Raw genomic sequence first — 16,731 nt, 5'->3', positions numbered from 1 at the left:
GCGAAACTACCGGAAAGGACATATTGCATCCATCGGTGTTAATATATTTTCTAGCATATTTTCTTGTTTTCAGCCAACATACACATCCCCGTTAAATCAAATAGATCACTGTATATGGCGGCCACAAGCATATTACAAGGACTGTGAATTGGAAGCTGTTAGCTACCTGTGGCACAAAGTCATGCAAGGGTACACGTAGTCTTTGTGTGCACATTGACTTCATGTTTTACCAATTTGACTGGCTCCTATTGCACTCCGGCTGAATAGCAATAACACACAGGCCACTTTACGTTCGAGCTACTCGAAAGCTTGCATTAGTGAAAAACATCTAAACTTTTTCTGGTACAGCCATGCGTTGTTCGAAGTGTCTCAATGCATTGCAGTGATTGAACAGGCACATATTGGCTGTACCACTTGGATTTCAGCGTGCATGCGTTGGCTGGACAAAAAATTCTACCATATTTTACCTCCAAACTTTTGCTCACGATTGGAAAGCGCTGTTTCTGTTATAAATAGATGTGGCTTGCACACAAGGTATGTGCATGCTAAGTGTCTTGGTAAAGAAAAGTAAAGGTATGCTGCATGAACAGAAGGTGCTGCAGCCACATAACCTGACCTTTGATCTTCATTATGCTCACAGATTGAAGGGATGGAACTAAGTGCGTGTCTTTTAGATGCTTGATTTCAGCCAGTTAAATTTGCCAACATGGGGATTCAAACCACTGGTGTCCATCTGCTGTTGGGCTGAACTCTCAATTTAGTGAGACTACTAACTACTGCGTTCATTGGTGCTGACAGATATCAAGTCCGTTGTAGCTCGGCATTACTGTATTCTGTCACCAAAATGCTAGAGAACCACTTGAGATCCTTCGATGTCAGCATCCTCATAATCAGTGGGCACCCCATAAGAAAAATAGGTCAACTTTGGCTGGTATCCTTGCAAGTGTGAGAAGGCTAGGCCACAGAAACTCGTCTTTCTGATTTGTGCATTATTCAGCCACGTTAAAATGTGGGGAGCCTAGACATCTAAAAGACGAGGAGCAAGCAAATTGAATGTAGCTACCAAGCAAAAAATGTGGAAGCGTAAGCTGTTGATTTTTTACTCTAAAGGCACGTTCACACCAAAGACGGAGCGGCTAAACCGGGCAAAGCTCTTGGCCAGGGGATAAAAGTAGGCGTTAAACTAGGCGGCAAGCCCGATCGCTTGCGGACCACTTTTCCCGCCCGCCAGAGCTGTCCGATTTGCCGCGGCCAATCAGAACACCAGACGACGCTGGCGTGTGCTGCGCGATAAGGATGGACGACCGGTGCCACGAGACGGCGACAAGTGCGCCACGAAAACGTTAGATGCTCCGCCTCGGCGGTGCGGGCAGCCAGGCAAGCCGTCCAGTATACAGGGTGTTTCAGCTAACTAGTGCCGAGGCACAAAGAAACAACTAGGCCTGCAGTACTCAAATACAATCAATTCAGTAGACTACCCTGTTGAGCAACTTTAATACTTACGGCTCATTGAGAAACATCTAACTGCTTCATTTTTATGAAGATAGCTGCTGTGGTTATTTTTTCAGGACAAAAGAAAGTGCACAAAATCAAAAAAAGTACCATGCAACTATGCACTTTTTAGCAGTGACGAACAAATGAACAATGCGGCATGCAGACAGGATGTAAAAAATATGCAGATCCGACACACTGTGAAAATTATGTAAGCAGCTTTCTTTGCTGCTTGTGTTCATTGATGGCATTTGGCAGTGATATGTTAAATGTTACCTCGCATGCACCACTTGTGTTCGTAGTACACAGAGCTCATAGGCAGACGTGCGCTCCGATGCTCAAGGTGGTGCTGTGCACCATCCATATCCTGTGAGAGTAGTGGCACTGTCATTCCCTCACGGCGCATCGCATGGCGGGTGAGGTAGAGAAATCCGTTTATTGAATCCTTAGGAGAAATAGTTGCTGCCACGTCCTGTGCCCGACAGAGCAGCGCCTGCTGGCCACACAGGCTTCTGTCATGCAGCATGGCCTCCCAGTGTTGTAGTGTAGGGACATTGAAGTTTTGATGCTGGACCACCACTTGCATACTGTCCTTTTGACGCCGTGGTGCTGTATTGCAGCTTTGCATCTGCACATCCTGCCTCAATTGTTGGCATGGACACACTTGCCGTGTTTATTTTTTCAGAAATAGCATAAACATGCCATACCACACCTTGAACTATCATAATATTTTTAGTTTGCCACCACAACTGTCACCATGTCTAGATGTAGTATTTTTCTTTTAAAGAGACTCTATACGAAGGATGCTTTCTGATGGCATCTTTACCTTCTCGTATGATCATTCAGCGAGCACAAAGTGCTGCAGCTTCTGCAATGCTTTTGTCTATTCCTTCCAGGCACACTACTGTCAATGTATCATTAGCGCTGAAATAGAATACCGCCCGTTGCTCAAAGCAGCTTCAATATAGATTCCAATCGGAAGAATAGGCAGACTTATGGCACTATACAACTTTCTATAGCCATAAAAGGCAAGCTAGTATAGTGGGGCATCTCAATGCGTGTAAAAGCATTCAACTGCATGTATCTCCAAATAACTAAGCTCAAGCAGACACTGCCGAAATTCGTGCTTCTCGTGGTGAGTCGGTGCGGGAACTTGAAGGTGTCGCTTTTCCTTCATTTTTGTGTCTCTTATGGTTTTGCTAAGGCTCTTGCCACAGCAAAATTCCTCTTGTGGTATTTTAGAAGGGTAATTTAATAATCACCTAGGCGATGTCATTTCCTTCATTTGGTTGCACTGTGTGCATCAGTGCAATAAATGGGTCAAACGGCTTAATACGAAATGTCGCCAGGCCATTTTGGCACGACACTTGTGGATAACATTTTGGTGTGGCTTGGGCGAGACTGAAAGAGAAATTGACACATACAAGCACAAAGGCCAGGCACTGTTCCCTTGTGGCCTGCACAACCACTAGAATAGCAGCTAGTCTTGTCAATTCATACTGAGTATCACAAAGTGTAACATTGCAAGAACTGTAGCTTGGTTGATGAGACAAGGCACTTATAGCTGTAGCTGAAACATGTGGTGTGATCAACATGTACAAGGTTACAATACTCTACACCCTTTTTGTATTTAAGTTTTTAACTTTGCCCACAATCTGATTACAGCTTTCCAGAGTTCCTTGGAAAATCCTCCCATGCACCTACCATGTACATTGCCCTCCTCCTCGATGTGGCGTGCAAGATGGCAGCAGCAGCTGTGGGAACAGTTGAAGAGGCGAAGAAAGGTCCACTTTATAATAGGTTGTATGTAAATAAAACTGATCGACCTCAACAGATTCGGCTTCCACTTTTGTCAAGACAATTGTCAGCAAAGCAATGGAGCAATTTCAGTAGGGCGATAGTAATAAATAGTGCATAGAAATTCTTGGAAGCCCCGTCAGCTTTCTTGCTGTTAACAAGCTGTCTTGGTGAGGTGGTTTAGGCAGGGAATGCCAATTCATGAGGGATGGTTATGGCCACCATGTTCAATGTATGTGCAGCATTAATCAGTTCTCTAGACCGAGTGCACTAATGTCACATGATACATTTTCAAACCTCGCATGCTTTCTTTGGGGCTGAGAAAATTAATGAAGCATGAAACTCAGCATGTTGCAGTTTTCAATTAACCATCACTGCATTTGTCCATTCTTGAAACAAATTTTATTGTACCAAATGCATACAGAATAAATTTGTGGAATATCCAAAGTACATTTTGCTTGTGTTGGTCAAGCAGCTGGCAGAACAAAACCACAAAGTTCCAAAGCAGAAAGGTAACACTTCTTTTGAAGTACACAACTGGCGAAACAGTGTTGCTAACACACGAGTGCAAAACTTGCCGCCGATTAAAAAAAAGGGAGCTGCTACACACCACTTCGTTCCTTGACCATTTATTTTTTTCTTTTGTGGCTGATTTTTAAAAATCCTTGCTATAGCAAATGCAAGGACATCAGAAAATCAACGCACAACAGATATTGGTGCAATGGTGTAAAGTAATGAAGATATAATTTTGCATGCACATTATTTAGTCTGAAATAGAGGGATACAGCACAAACGTTACTCTTCAATCCCAATAAAAAATATGGAACTCGTGGGCTACACGAGGGCTACGGATAAATCTTGAGGGCCTCGGATTCTGTAATGTGCAGCTATACTTGAAGTACACAAGCATTTTTGGATTCTGCCTCTACCTGGGTGCAGCTTTGTGACCTGGAATGAAAAGCCACAGCCATCGAGCTGCTGCAGTGGCGACATCACAGTAAAAGGTAATAGCGAAAAATTAAAACAATAATATGGCCATGCAACTTGCACATCAGATAGGTCACCTGAAGCTTCTATTTCCAATTTTTCTGGTGTTGCATAGGACAAAAATTTTGAAAAGCGATAGTGTACGATTTTCATACATTAACAATTATGCATATCTATTTTTTTTTTAACCATGCAGATATTTAGCAAAAAGTTTTGAGCACAGAGAGCCTGTCGTTCTTGCAAAGGAGTTTCTAGGTGAGGAGGACACACTTTGCTGCTAATGCGAGTTTCAGAAAATTAATTTTGAAAAATTCAGTCACTTTTTTATTAGTAACTTGGCGGCAGCCTTCTAAATGGCATATTTGGAGGCAGTCACATGTGAACGCACACCCTTTCTTTTTCGAAATCTCGAAAATTGCACTTATTTTGAAATATTCATTATCGCGCTCAATTGAGTACAATCAAAACTTGGTGCATCCTGCTCCACATCAGGCGGCAGTGCCCTGTCAAGAAGTGTGGGACAAAGCTTAAATGATAGCCTGACACGGCACACTGATGCACATGCTTGCAAGGCAAAGTGTGTCGTATCAGCTGCTACAATGACTGGCCAAGATGTTGTTTCAGACTTTCTCGAGCCTGTTGTCGGGGGTGTTTCCATCTGATGAGGTAGCGGGACCTTCTTTTCTGCGCTCCCAGCACACTCTGTTCCAATATTGTCTCGATTTACCAGTGAAATTCAATGATGAATATCTTGAATTAGGTGCAACTTTCAAGATTTGTAAGAAATGAGAGTGCTATAAAATGTGACTGCCTCCAAATTTGTGGAGTTCCAAAATAGAGGAATTCCTCTGCAAGAATGCCACATTTGCTGCGCTCATAACTTTAAAACAAGAAAATCTGTATGGTAATAAGACACCCTGTACATATACAGTGTGCATTGGAGCATTTCATGCAACCAATATTCAAGCACCTTCTGTCTACAAAGAATTCATAAAGCAAATTTATGCTTGGAATCAGTTACGAGCACTGGAAATGCAAACACTGTGACGAACCCTGGTCACATGCCAGGCATTGTGTTGCGGCTCTCTGCGTAGGGCCTATGAATAAAAACCACCTTCAACATTACACAGTAAGCTACCAATTGCTATGTGTAGGAAGACTTAGTTCTTCAAATGCAATTATGACCTAGACATTCTAAAGCTTTTGTGATAATGTACTTTTAGTGAACAAGTACCCCAAGCTTGAACAACTCTGAAGCTATAATGCCATTATTATCTGAAAGATGCACTACACATTTTTTTAACGCAGTAAGGAAACATTCATAATCGACAATGCCACCATAGACATGAGAGTCATATAATATTGCACTGCGTGCAGCAAGGATAGCACAATCTCGCACAAAAGATTAGTCTCTCCCGCAGACTTTGAGGGCTTCTTTATTATGTCTCACTTATGATGCCGTGACATGGTACGAAACCATGATGACGTAACTTATGATCATGAGTTACTCTTGAATGAAAGCTTATGCACACATGCATATTCCTGCATTGTAACTCTGGAGTGCACTTACAGTAAGGACACTGTGAAAAGAAGAAAAGGCCAACAGCAAGAACCAGGCAGCGCAGTGCTGTTTGCACCTTCTCGGCTGTTGTCGGTTTAAATCACCTTCACTGCAGCAGAGCAGTGTTATGCGGCGAAGCATATTTAGCATCATGCAGTGAAGCATATCTGAAGTTAAAGGGGACACTGTTACGGGGCCCCTGCTGGTGCTTATGGTTACCCGACACTATCAGCTTAAGTACTCGTACTGTGACCTCTTCATGCATTTTGGACAACACCAATCGCCATGTGAAAACCTCTGTTCACTACTAATCTTGCTAAGAGCCTAAATTGTTTCCAAACTACAAATTTCACCAAGTGGCAAACTTGGCAATGCTTCTGGAACCTCTTTCTAAAGTACTTTAATACTACCAGGTTGCTTCAATGTCAAACTGGATTAAAAACCTGGGATGAGATTGGGCAAGCTTCTAGCTTTCTGACTGTTTGCTTCACCTTCTACATCAGTGAGTAGGCAGTGTTCAATAGGCGCTCCCACTTCACCAAGCAGACGACCGCTGACGAAAGCATGGTGAAGGCGAATAATGAGAGTGCAAGCAAACATTCAGAATGCAAGATCTCGCTCTTGGATTTAGAGAAAGGAAGGATAATTTCAACACCAAGGAACACCAACACTGGGCAACATTCATGCACCAGCTTTGTCAGTTTTTTGATGCTCCCACTACTTGTGCTGAGGTCGCGAGAAAAGCCCAGAGAGAGTATACAATTCGAGAATCATGTACCTCTTACATTGTGGATGTCCTTGCACTGTGCTAACGCATGAACACCACCATGTCTCAAAATGATCGAATGAGACATATTAAAGGCACAAACACTGTTACCTTATACGTCCTTGGTATGCAGAACCCCAGCACCTCCACCACTTCTAAGGAACCGCTTTATTCTTGCCGAGCTAGAGCTATGGCGAGGAAGAAGCGACACACACTACGTACGGATAAGGAAGATGAAGGAAAGTCACATTGCACTCACAATATCGCTAACGTGGCAGTTTCCCAAAGGAAGCGGTCACACCACTGCGTATAAAGTGTATGCACAGGGATTCTCATATATCTTCCCTGTCCAAGGGACTGGTGGCAAGCACCACAAAGCAGCACTGGTCAGGTGCATTCCAATTAAATTCTTAAGAATTGAGAAAAGGCCGATTCAACACAAAGCAACGACCTGACACCCTTGCCAACAAACCTGTTGAACTGGCATTAAGTTTCAGATATTTGCGGCCACACATATGTAAACCAATGGGCAAGGTTCTGACTGGTGTTGCAGAAGTCGCGGGGCGCTTTTTTCGTTGCGACGATAGATCGGATTCATTTACAAGTAGTGCTCCAGGAGGGCACATGTAACCGGCAAACAGAGGCCTCAGGAGAGCATTAGATTATAATCAAGGAGGCGGCAGGGTACCCAAGGGGCAGCGGAGGGATCAAAACTGGAAGCAGGTTATGTTGCCCCAACTCACGGACCACCCTGACTCCAGCCTTGTCCGCGAAAGCGGACAGCTGATCTTAAAATGCGTCAGAAAATTCGGAAAGTACGACTTACGCGCAGGCCTCGGCGAGCCCCAACCCATGGACCAGTCCGCGTTCTAGCTCTGGTGTCCCCGTTACCGATTTGGTGTCCTGGAGACGCCGCCAATAATATGAAATAGTGACACGTTGTTACTAGTAAAAAACACGATTTAAGCCGCTAACGCTACGTTCAGCACTGCCGCGCCCAACAACTTCTACAACGCGTGTGAGAACTTCACCAAGCAATGGTTGTTCTTGGCAATACTAAGAACTTGTGAATTTTGTGTACCGCTCATGCTTAACTTTGTAGTGCACTGTGGCTTAGTGAAGCACTACGATTGCGTGTAGCATATGTACACATCTTACCTGATAGACGGTGAACGGGGTCTTGTACAAATATCCGCTGAAGAAGAAAAGACTACACCTTCACATGTGTTAAAACACATGCCAAACTTGAAAAAACAGACGTACAATGAACCTCCACACGTTAAAATAGCAAAAGCATCACTTAATAGTCGAAAACTATTGAAAACTTTGCAAGCGCCATGGCAAGCGCAAATCCGCCATTGCTGCTGATATTGATGTTGATCAGGCTGTCCCCTTGCGATCGAGTCGGCAAGCGCGTGGAAGCGCGTTTCTTTATTCTATGGAAGCGCAATTGGCGCAATGTAGCCAAAATAAAGAAATAAAACTGTGAATCAACTCCAAATACACACACGCAAAAGAAAAATCGTCGGGATTCTCTATAACGACGTTTCCAACCCCTTGACCGATATTTCATACAGCTCGTTGCATTAATTAAAATACCTGCAGTGCATTGTTTTCATAACGCGCAAAAAAAATTCTGCACTTAAGCTTACCCGCACAAACGCGGCGCAAATTCGTAGAACGCCACCAGTGCAGCCCCCACCCGCCAAGAAAATATATGACTAGTCAATAATAATAGCATATAATTATAATGTGAGCGTCGGCGCAATCAATGGAGAATTCAATTTTATTTGTTATAGAAAATCAAATGCAATGCAGTAAACAATGGATAGAATTAGGCATATAGCTTCCTGGAGTCTAAAAAAAATCTGCCTTGAAACTTGACGTGGTGACACGGCAAATTGTGGGTATACGATTGAAAATAATTGCTATAGTGTGTTCGTGTATGAGTAAGCTTCTCAAAAGGTGTTTCAAGTGTTTCCATGGTATGGCAAGCTTATATCTTGATTCATCAAGTTTTTTTTATTCATGTTGTTCAATTATGTTTAAAAAGCGAATTGTAAATCCCAATGGTTTTGTTTTTTACCGGGGGAACACAGAGTTGAGCCACTGTTTTGAAACAAACTTTTATTTAAAGGTAGTTACAAGTAACACCGACACCCTCGCTCATGAAAATCGCAATGGTTGTGTTTTTTACCGGGGGAAACACAGAGTTGAGCCACTGTTTTGAAACAAACCTTTATTTAAAGGTAGTTACAAGTAACACCGACACCCTCGCTCATGACAAAACAACTTTCACTCGCTGTGTCCAGACACTTGGTTCAAGGTGCATGTAATGCTTCATCTCCAAGCTTCGCATGGTTTCTTAAAGGCATTGTGAAATCTACACGGTGTTTTTATTTTACACCTCCTCATCTCATAGCACAAGATCTGAAATGCGTGAACAAGAAGAATCAGGCCAGCACATATTCACAGAAATGAACTCTTCACAGTGCAGTTGACAAGTGCAAAAATTACAGCAGAAACTGCCAGTCACATGATATGAGCACAACATAACTATTCTTTTTGCGGGAAAGCCTCAGTCCCATGCCGACATTAACCTATATGGTGGTCATCACTGGCAATGTTTGAAAGATTTTCATAAAATAGAGACTGAATGTCTGGAGTATTTATCATAAGGGAAGTAGAAACTCGCACATCTTCTAAACAGCCCTTTGCAGTGCTAAATGTATGCTGGCTATTGATAGTAATAAATAGTATGACTGTTACAACTGTTAAACAAGACAAAAGCTCACAGGAATATGAAGGCTTGAAGTGATAAACAGTGTTTGGAGGGGGAATATAGCTGGAGTGAACCTTTTGACAAAGATTTGTTTTCGTCAGTGCCGCAATTAAGTTCGGCACAGCAATCTTTATGCACGCTTAGCTCACTTTCCCACACCCTCAATGTAGGATGAAGAGGAGAATAAGAAAGTGCATAGAATGAAGTTGAAGTGTAGAAAAGAAATGGGGAGACAGTGAAAGAGAAGGTAGGAGCACTGTTGTAGATTATTCTTCGAAGGCTACTCTTCCAAAAGAAAAAAAGAAAAATATTAAATGTGTAAGGAAGCATTGCCAATTGTTATTATGCCTACTCAAGTAAGAGATGCACCATAAGGGATGCAATATAAAACTGATCTGATATGTAGAGTGGCCTAAAGCTTTCTGCATAGTCTTTACAATCATTATGACACTGTCTGCTGCAGCCAAATATGCAGAAGTTTTAATTGAGTGCTCATGACCAGAGCAACTTATCCAGACTGCACACAATACCACTGCATATGCCCTCTATTTTGGTAATCTGAAAAATAAAAGTTTATTCAAATGGGCAATAAGAACATCACATGGAACACAAAATCTAGATCGAATTATGAGGCATGCCACAGTGCGGGACTCAGTAATATTTTTGACCACCTCGGGTTTTGTGATGTGCACTTAAATTCAACTACACACTTTTTTTTTTCATTTCACCACCACTGAAATGCAGCCACCTTTGCTGGGATTGAACCCGCAAGCTCGTGCTCAACAGTGCAACATCATAACTACTGCGCTACTGAGTGTTTACACAAATTTATAAGTAGCAAAACACATTGGAGGCTTTTGCACACTGAAACACTACACACCATCCAATGCACTTCCTTACATCTATGTACAGACATACTTACCAGCGGCTCATATGACAAGCATGGAGGCGTGCTCTAACACACTACCATCCAACAGCTGCCACATACCAGAGATGACCACTGGGTCTGTACCTATCTTCACAGAACACTAACCAGCAGCTCATACAACAAGCATGGAGGGATCTCTCGTGCTCTAACACACATACCATCCAGCTGTGACATATGGCTGCACACCACAGACAAAAACAGACGGGCTAATCATCAGAGACCACATGTCATGATTTGTTAACATGCGAGCCCTCAACCTGCTTCAATAAGGCATGACAGCACAGCACTACTGCACCACTTCTCTCTTCCCAACTGCACTGGAGGCTTGTTACCAGTAATCGTGCCCTGCTGACATGGTTATCTCTTGTTTCTATGTTGCTGTCCCTAAGCTGTTATTTAAGGACTTCCTTTTGAGCTTCAGTGGGCCTTGAAAAGCTAGATGATGGCTGCGACAATCTAGGGTTTTTTGTAGAGTGAAATCTTAACAGGTGCACAACTTTTTTGTTGGCTGGTTCATTTGAATGGTCTGGCATCTTTCTTTTTGGGTCACTTTCACTTTCAACAAGCATGAAAACTGGCTCAAACAAATTGTTTGCCTTCTCAGCCACACCCTCAGAGGCTTCACCATCTGATATTGCCTGTCTGACCGAGTCCATTTTTGCTCTTAAGAGTGCTGAGCTTTACACTGCTTTGGCTGCTTCCAGCTTTGTTATACTCTGTACAATGCGCAATGCCCGACTTGCCTCACATGCTTCTTCGGGTGAGCTCTCATGGGCCTTGTTGCTGCTAGTTGGATTAGCGATGACCACACAGTGAATGTGCTTGCACACTGTAAAGTGTATAAGATGGTCATAGCAAGTGCACATGTAAGTATGCACACACACTGCACATTCCTTACACCTCAAAGGACAGCAAGCACCATCTCCCACTTTTGACACTTTATATGAGAGCCCTTTAATAGACTGAGATGGCACAGTCTATATGCCATCTTCATTTAATTTGGCACAGCCATCTTCATTTAATTTGGCTCAAGCTGCCATTTCACTGCCAGACCTGTGGTTCTTCTGAATTCTGCTCAGCTTCTTACCCTTTGCCCCTTTCATCATCTGGATAGCCCTTTTCATTAAAAAATGATTTGTCAAGTCCATGAGGGCAGAAATAAGTTTGTCACCATGCTTATTCTGTTTTCTCTCCAGCATAGTATGCTTTAACGTCCTGCGCTTGCTCTCAAGGTGCATGTTAGTGTTGACAGCTGCTCTAGTCCTAAAGCAATAGGCCCACTCTTGCGGCCTAACTGCATAGTGGTCATTGAAGTACTTCAGGAAGTCCCTCAGTTTTTCTTCCTCACTAGAAAGGAATTGCTTAAAATAATCTTCAAATGCCTTTTCCGCGAGGAACTCTAAGAGTAGCCACACACTATGGTAAACATGTGGCCTTAGCTGTTTCTCTACACACTCGAGTATCTTCTTACGCCAATTGTTATCCACATGCCAGGCACTGAGAAGTTTCTGTTTTGCGGCACCCATGACCATGGACCATGCTTTGTAGAATTGCGACGCATCATCAGATATCAATGTCTTAGCAGCCACTTTTTTGGCCATGGCCGACTCCAGATATTTGAAGAATGCTGTCAAAGTTTGCTCGTTCATCCGGTTGCAGATGAAATAAGCTATAGCTACACCTGATCCTATTTTATCTAGCACCAGAAGAGTGGTCAGCTCAAACTGATACTCTGTAGTTCCATGTGTGGAGTCAAGACATACAGTACCTGCAGGGCCCAATTTTTCTAGTAGCTCCTTCTGAGACTCTGTCATCAGAACAAGAGCAAAGTCTGCTGAAGGAAATGTACCACTTGGGTCCACTGCACCTTGTGCCTTGTACAGGCGGACAAGTGTTTCACCTTTTTCTTTCATCACAAGCACCCACATGTCTACACTGATAGCGTCATTAGTGTGACAATATTCAGGAGCAGCAATGTTAAACTGCTGTTTGATGTTATGCAGGGTTGAGCACTCTGCCAAGTGCACGGGCCTCAGCTTGGATGCCACAGATGTTCTTACTCGCTTTAGAATGGTTTTCATGGGCACACCCCTTTCTAGGTTCTCTGCTACGCTGGCCTTTTCCTTGTCACTCATTCTCAAGTGCTGAATTTCTGGTTTATGACCGTAATGGTTTCTTTGATACCTGACTTTTATGGTGGTGCCTTCAGGTGTCGGACGGTAATTGTGACGGTAATAAATGAAAGACATATCTTACCAGACCTACAGCTCCCCTGACTTTTCTCCCGACGGTCACTATGACCTTCCTTTTTCCTTGCCTCGCCTGATCTATTACAGTAATAGTGGATCCTTGTTTCTCCACTGGCCAGCTTTTTGGGGTCCCTGGGCAAAATGAACCAACAGTTTTGGCTACCCTCTTCTTCTGCTTTCCATTCATGAAATTCTGTAATAAAAGCACAAAATAGCATTAGATAGTGACAAGTACTATTGGGAGAGAGATGCAAACAAAAATAATCACTCTGAAGGCTTTGGACACGGGCTAATGTAGCATTTATTTTACTCCCTCACCTTCAACTTGACTGTGTCATGAGGTCACCCTTGATATTGCTCAAATTTATGTTAAAATTGAATTTCAAATGCAATGCGCCATAACTTCAAAAATTTATCCTATTAGTTTTGTTTTAATAAGAAACAAATATGAAACTTAAGCATGATCTATGCTCACTCCTTCCTCAATATTGAATCAGACTGTACATTCATAGCAATGCTGTTACGATAAGACAAAGACGAACTGAGAGCACATGGTGCAAGCTACGCCCCAGAACAGTGTGAATCCCTTCTCTCAGTTTCTTCTTGAAAAGCTCCTTTTCAAGAAGAGCTTGATTTTTTACTGTAGATAGGGGCTTGGCGAGGGAGTGTTCCATCGTCACGCGGTTATGATCTGGCTTGGGCATGCGCCTGGTTCGAAGAGGCAGCATTATGTGTGATTTCAATAAACCAGTTGCTAGTCTGCGTTCGTCCTGTCTTCTTCTACGTTGGTGTCTTTTCTCAAGCGCAGTTTAAGTTCACAAAAAGATGTCTTACCAAGTAGCCTCCTAACACACTCTTCTTAAAGAAAAAAGGATTGCGCGTGCGTCAAATTTCGCTCTACTTTATGAAATCTACAACCAGAGTCCTTCTATTGAGGGACTGTGGTACTACTAAAGAATTTTCCCAAAGTACGCCGGGAGACCAAGCCGCTGACAGCCGCAATTGCAAGTGTGGTCGTGGACCTACGTCGGCCTGCATTCGGACCTATTGCGGCCTGCACTGAGGCGAAGACTACACCACGCACGCAAGTAGCGCAGAGCAACGTCAGAACGCAGAGCAAATCCCTCCTCTCGTTTAAGTAAAAAAAAAAGGGGGGGGGGTTGCGCGAGCGTCACATTTCGCTCTATTCTATGAAATGTACTGCTAAAGAGTTTGCCCACAATACGCTGTGAAACCATCCCGGCGACATCCGCAAATTCATGTATGGTACCGGTTCTGCGTCTCTGCCGCATTGCAACGTACACTGAGGCGAAGACTAGGCCACGCACGTATGTGGCACAGAGCAACGTCAGAACGCAGAACAGCTTACTCCTGTCGCTTAAAAAAATAAGATGTACAAACGTCAAATTTCACTCCACTTGCTGTGCAGGAAAGCAGACAATGCCAAACGTATGTCATGTAGCGCATCGCTGGGAGCGCGCACACATGACTATACTATAGATGGATAAACAAACAAATTATATTTAACGAGGATACAAACTTCAAAATACCCCAAGGAAATAAATTAGGCACCTGCGCAAAAGCTGCCCTTCGCGAAACAGATAGAGAAAGAGAAAACAAAGGCCCGCAAAGCATAAACAACTGCCTTTTTGGAGGCACACTGCGCAACAAGAAATTAAAAAAAGTCCAAGATATAATATTGCGTTTAAACGTCATTTGCTCACGATGACTGAGAATAAACTTAATAAAACTGTTCCTCACCCTTATTGTTCCGGAACACCAGGTGCACGTAATCAGCCCCGAAGTTGTGCGCAGCGATCTGGTGCACCGAATACTTCTCCATTGTAGGCAGGGAAGTGCCACATACGTCGCATTTCATCAATTTCTTGACATCCACGGCCATTTTGTGAACGTTCCTGAGGTGTTGCAGCATGTTCTTCCTCTGTATGAATAGTTTGCTGCAAAATTCGCAGCGACGATCGTCATCACCGATGGCAGCTCGATCACAGACGTGCGCCATTCCGACATTGCACGCACTAGGGTTGTATAATCCGGCAGCAATACAGAGAAGAAACCTCCCCAATCACGTGACACACTAGGTATTCAGTGGCCCCATAGGGACAGTTGGAAACCAACTTAGGGAACTAACATCCGGGAACGCAGGGTCACGTGGATGCTGCCTTCTATTGTTCACCGGCCTCAGCCGGCCTGCGGGGAAACGCATGTGTTTGCTTTACCACTGCTCCCGCTGAACCCAAGGGCTTCAAGGAGGCCAGTGGTGCCTAAATCGACCGCTGGGTAGACGTCTTCACATTCTAATAAAATATGCTCCGTCGTTTCCCTAGCTTTACCGCAGCACGCACATGTTTCTTCTTCCTTCTTATATCTCGCTTTATAGGTGCGTGTTCTAAGGCATCCCGATCTCGCTTCGAAAAGTAATGAGCTTCCCTTTGAGTTATCATAAATGGTTTTTTTCCTAATTTCGTTTTTTCCCCTTAAGTAGTTACTCATGGCAGGTTTCTTTTCCATTGCCGCCACCCATGAGATTAATTCAGCCTCTCTGACTTTCCGCTTGACCTTCTTTGTTGCTGTGTTGCCCACCCCACAGACCGCATACTTGCTGGTAAGCTTCCTAGTTCTTTTCCTCCACTGTGAATCAATGTTTTGCCTGTACAGATACCTGAACACTCTCCCAGCCCATTTACTTTCCTCCATATTCCTCAGCCGTTCTTCATACTCAATTTTACTGCGGGCTTCCCTCACTTCAAAACTAGTCCAGCCCATATCCCCTTGCACAGCTTCATTTGTAGTCTCCCCGTTTCCTGTTGTACAGCGCCTCCTGTGGTCGCATACTTTAGTTCACGACGCCACCGCTACGCTTATTTTCGTTGGCGCGCGTCTATTTGTCGTACAAAAATCCCTCACGTGACCTGATCCTAGGTGCTTAGGGACAGCATCGTTTAGGGATTTTTGAGAAGACGCGATGCTGACACCGAGCGACGCGTTGGCGTGTTCGTCCTCGGCATGATCGTTCTCTGGACCGCGCGTTGTTCAACATTGCTCATGTGAATGTACGTGCGTTGCTTGTTGTTGGTTGTAGGTTCTGTGTTACTTGGCGGAAAGCCGTGAGTTGTGGCGGTGCGGCAGTGCGGATTGGGCCTCGGTGAGCTCTGGCAGTACAGAATCAGCGTTGTGTGACCTGTGCTTTCTTGAGAACCCGGCGGTGGTGACAATTGAAATATCGAAGTGGCCTAGCGCCTCGGCAGCAAAGTTCTGCGAACGGACATCGCTTGTTTAACGGACATCGAGGGATGTGCTGTGCTGCTCGCTGCAAGTCATGTAAATGCAACTGCGTCGACCGCCCACTGTTAAGCGCTGAATGTGTGTTTGGTGTGCTGTGCTTGAAACGAGTGGTGCAGCCGTGCAGCGCGCGTGGCGGAGGAGCAGAGTGGCTTAGGGGCTCCGTTTGCGCGTTCACAGATATGTGCTCCCGTCTTGGTCTCATTAGCGGCGGGATTGTGGTGTGGTAGCTCCTTGCCTAGTATGAAGTTTACGACGCTAACACACAGCATGTTCACGTTTTCCCGCGCTATATGTCATTTGCATGACGGCAGAGTTGAAAACGAGACGTGTCTGTGTTCTTTGCGTTTTGTAAATTACCTTCTATTGTGGAAGTTCTGGGAGTCTTATTACGCAAGGAGTGCGAACGTAAACATAAACACATATGTGTGTCTGAAATTTTGAATTACCCATAATACCTTTTACGACTGACAAGTGGGCTACACGGCCTGTGTGAATCAGCTACCGTATGTTGCGACGCCCTTCCGTGTGGCGGACTGATGCATGGTGCGCGTTTATTTCTGTACTGTTGTAAAAACCATTTGTTTATTGACTCAATACAAATGTACGGCTTCTTCGCCGCAGTACATTTTAGTTAGGCGGTGAAGCATACTAAAAGTGGGAGGGGGCCGCTATCAGCCAGCATAGTATGTCCACTTAGGCGACCTGAGAGGCGGCGTGTGCGCAAGTGTATAATTAAAGAACTCTTATTATGTCCAGTGACAGTGGCCCCTTTTCACTTTTAGTACGCTTCACCGCGAAATATTAGTGTTTTGCGAGAAAGATAATCGTAAAAAGCCTGATTATGCAACGTTTCTTTCGTAGCTTGCT

General features: G+C 44.0%; 1 protein-coding gene and 1 long non-coding RNA gene across 2 annotated transcripts; both read right to left on the bottom strand.

Annotated features, from left to right (window-relative positions):
* Window positions 1-1,908: 1,908 nt before the first annotated feature.
* LOC126517540 (uncharacterized) lies at window positions 1,909-8,757 on the bottom strand. Its single transcript, XR_007596228.3, has 3 exons — window positions 7,761-8,757; window positions 6,714-6,790; window positions 1,909-4,236 (listed from the first exon to the last, which is right to left on the bottom strand). It is a non-coding gene; the product is annotated as an uncharacterized lncRNA (long non-coding RNA).
* Window positions 8,758-8,821: 64 nt separating this feature from the next.
* On the bottom strand, window positions 8,822-12,721 carry LOC126517538 (uncharacterized). The gene is made up of 2 exons (XM_072285303.1): window positions 11,056-12,721; window positions 8,822-9,032 (listed from the first exon to the last, which is right to left on the bottom strand). Exon 1 carries the CDS (start codon window positions 12,559-12,561, stop codon window positions 11,341-11,343), a length of 1,221 nt encoding a protein of 406 aa, XP_072141404.1. The 5' UTR covers window positions 12,562-12,721; the 3' UTR covers window positions 8,822-9,032; window positions 11,056-11,340.
* Between the last annotated feature and the right edge of the window lie 4,010 nt (window positions 12,722-16,731).

The sequence above is a fragment of the Dermacentor andersoni genome, chromosome 11 (assembly GCF_023375885.2).
Source record: "Dermacentor andersoni chromosome 11, qqDerAnde1_hic_scaffold, whole genome shotgun sequence".
In the NCBI taxonomy this organism is placed as follows: Eukaryota; Metazoa; Arthropoda; class Arachnida; order Ixodida; family Ixodidae; genus Dermacentor; species Dermacentor andersoni.
The sequence above is the reverse complement of the archived record's forward strand: the minus strand, read 5'-3'. Positions and strand labels throughout refer to the sequence as shown.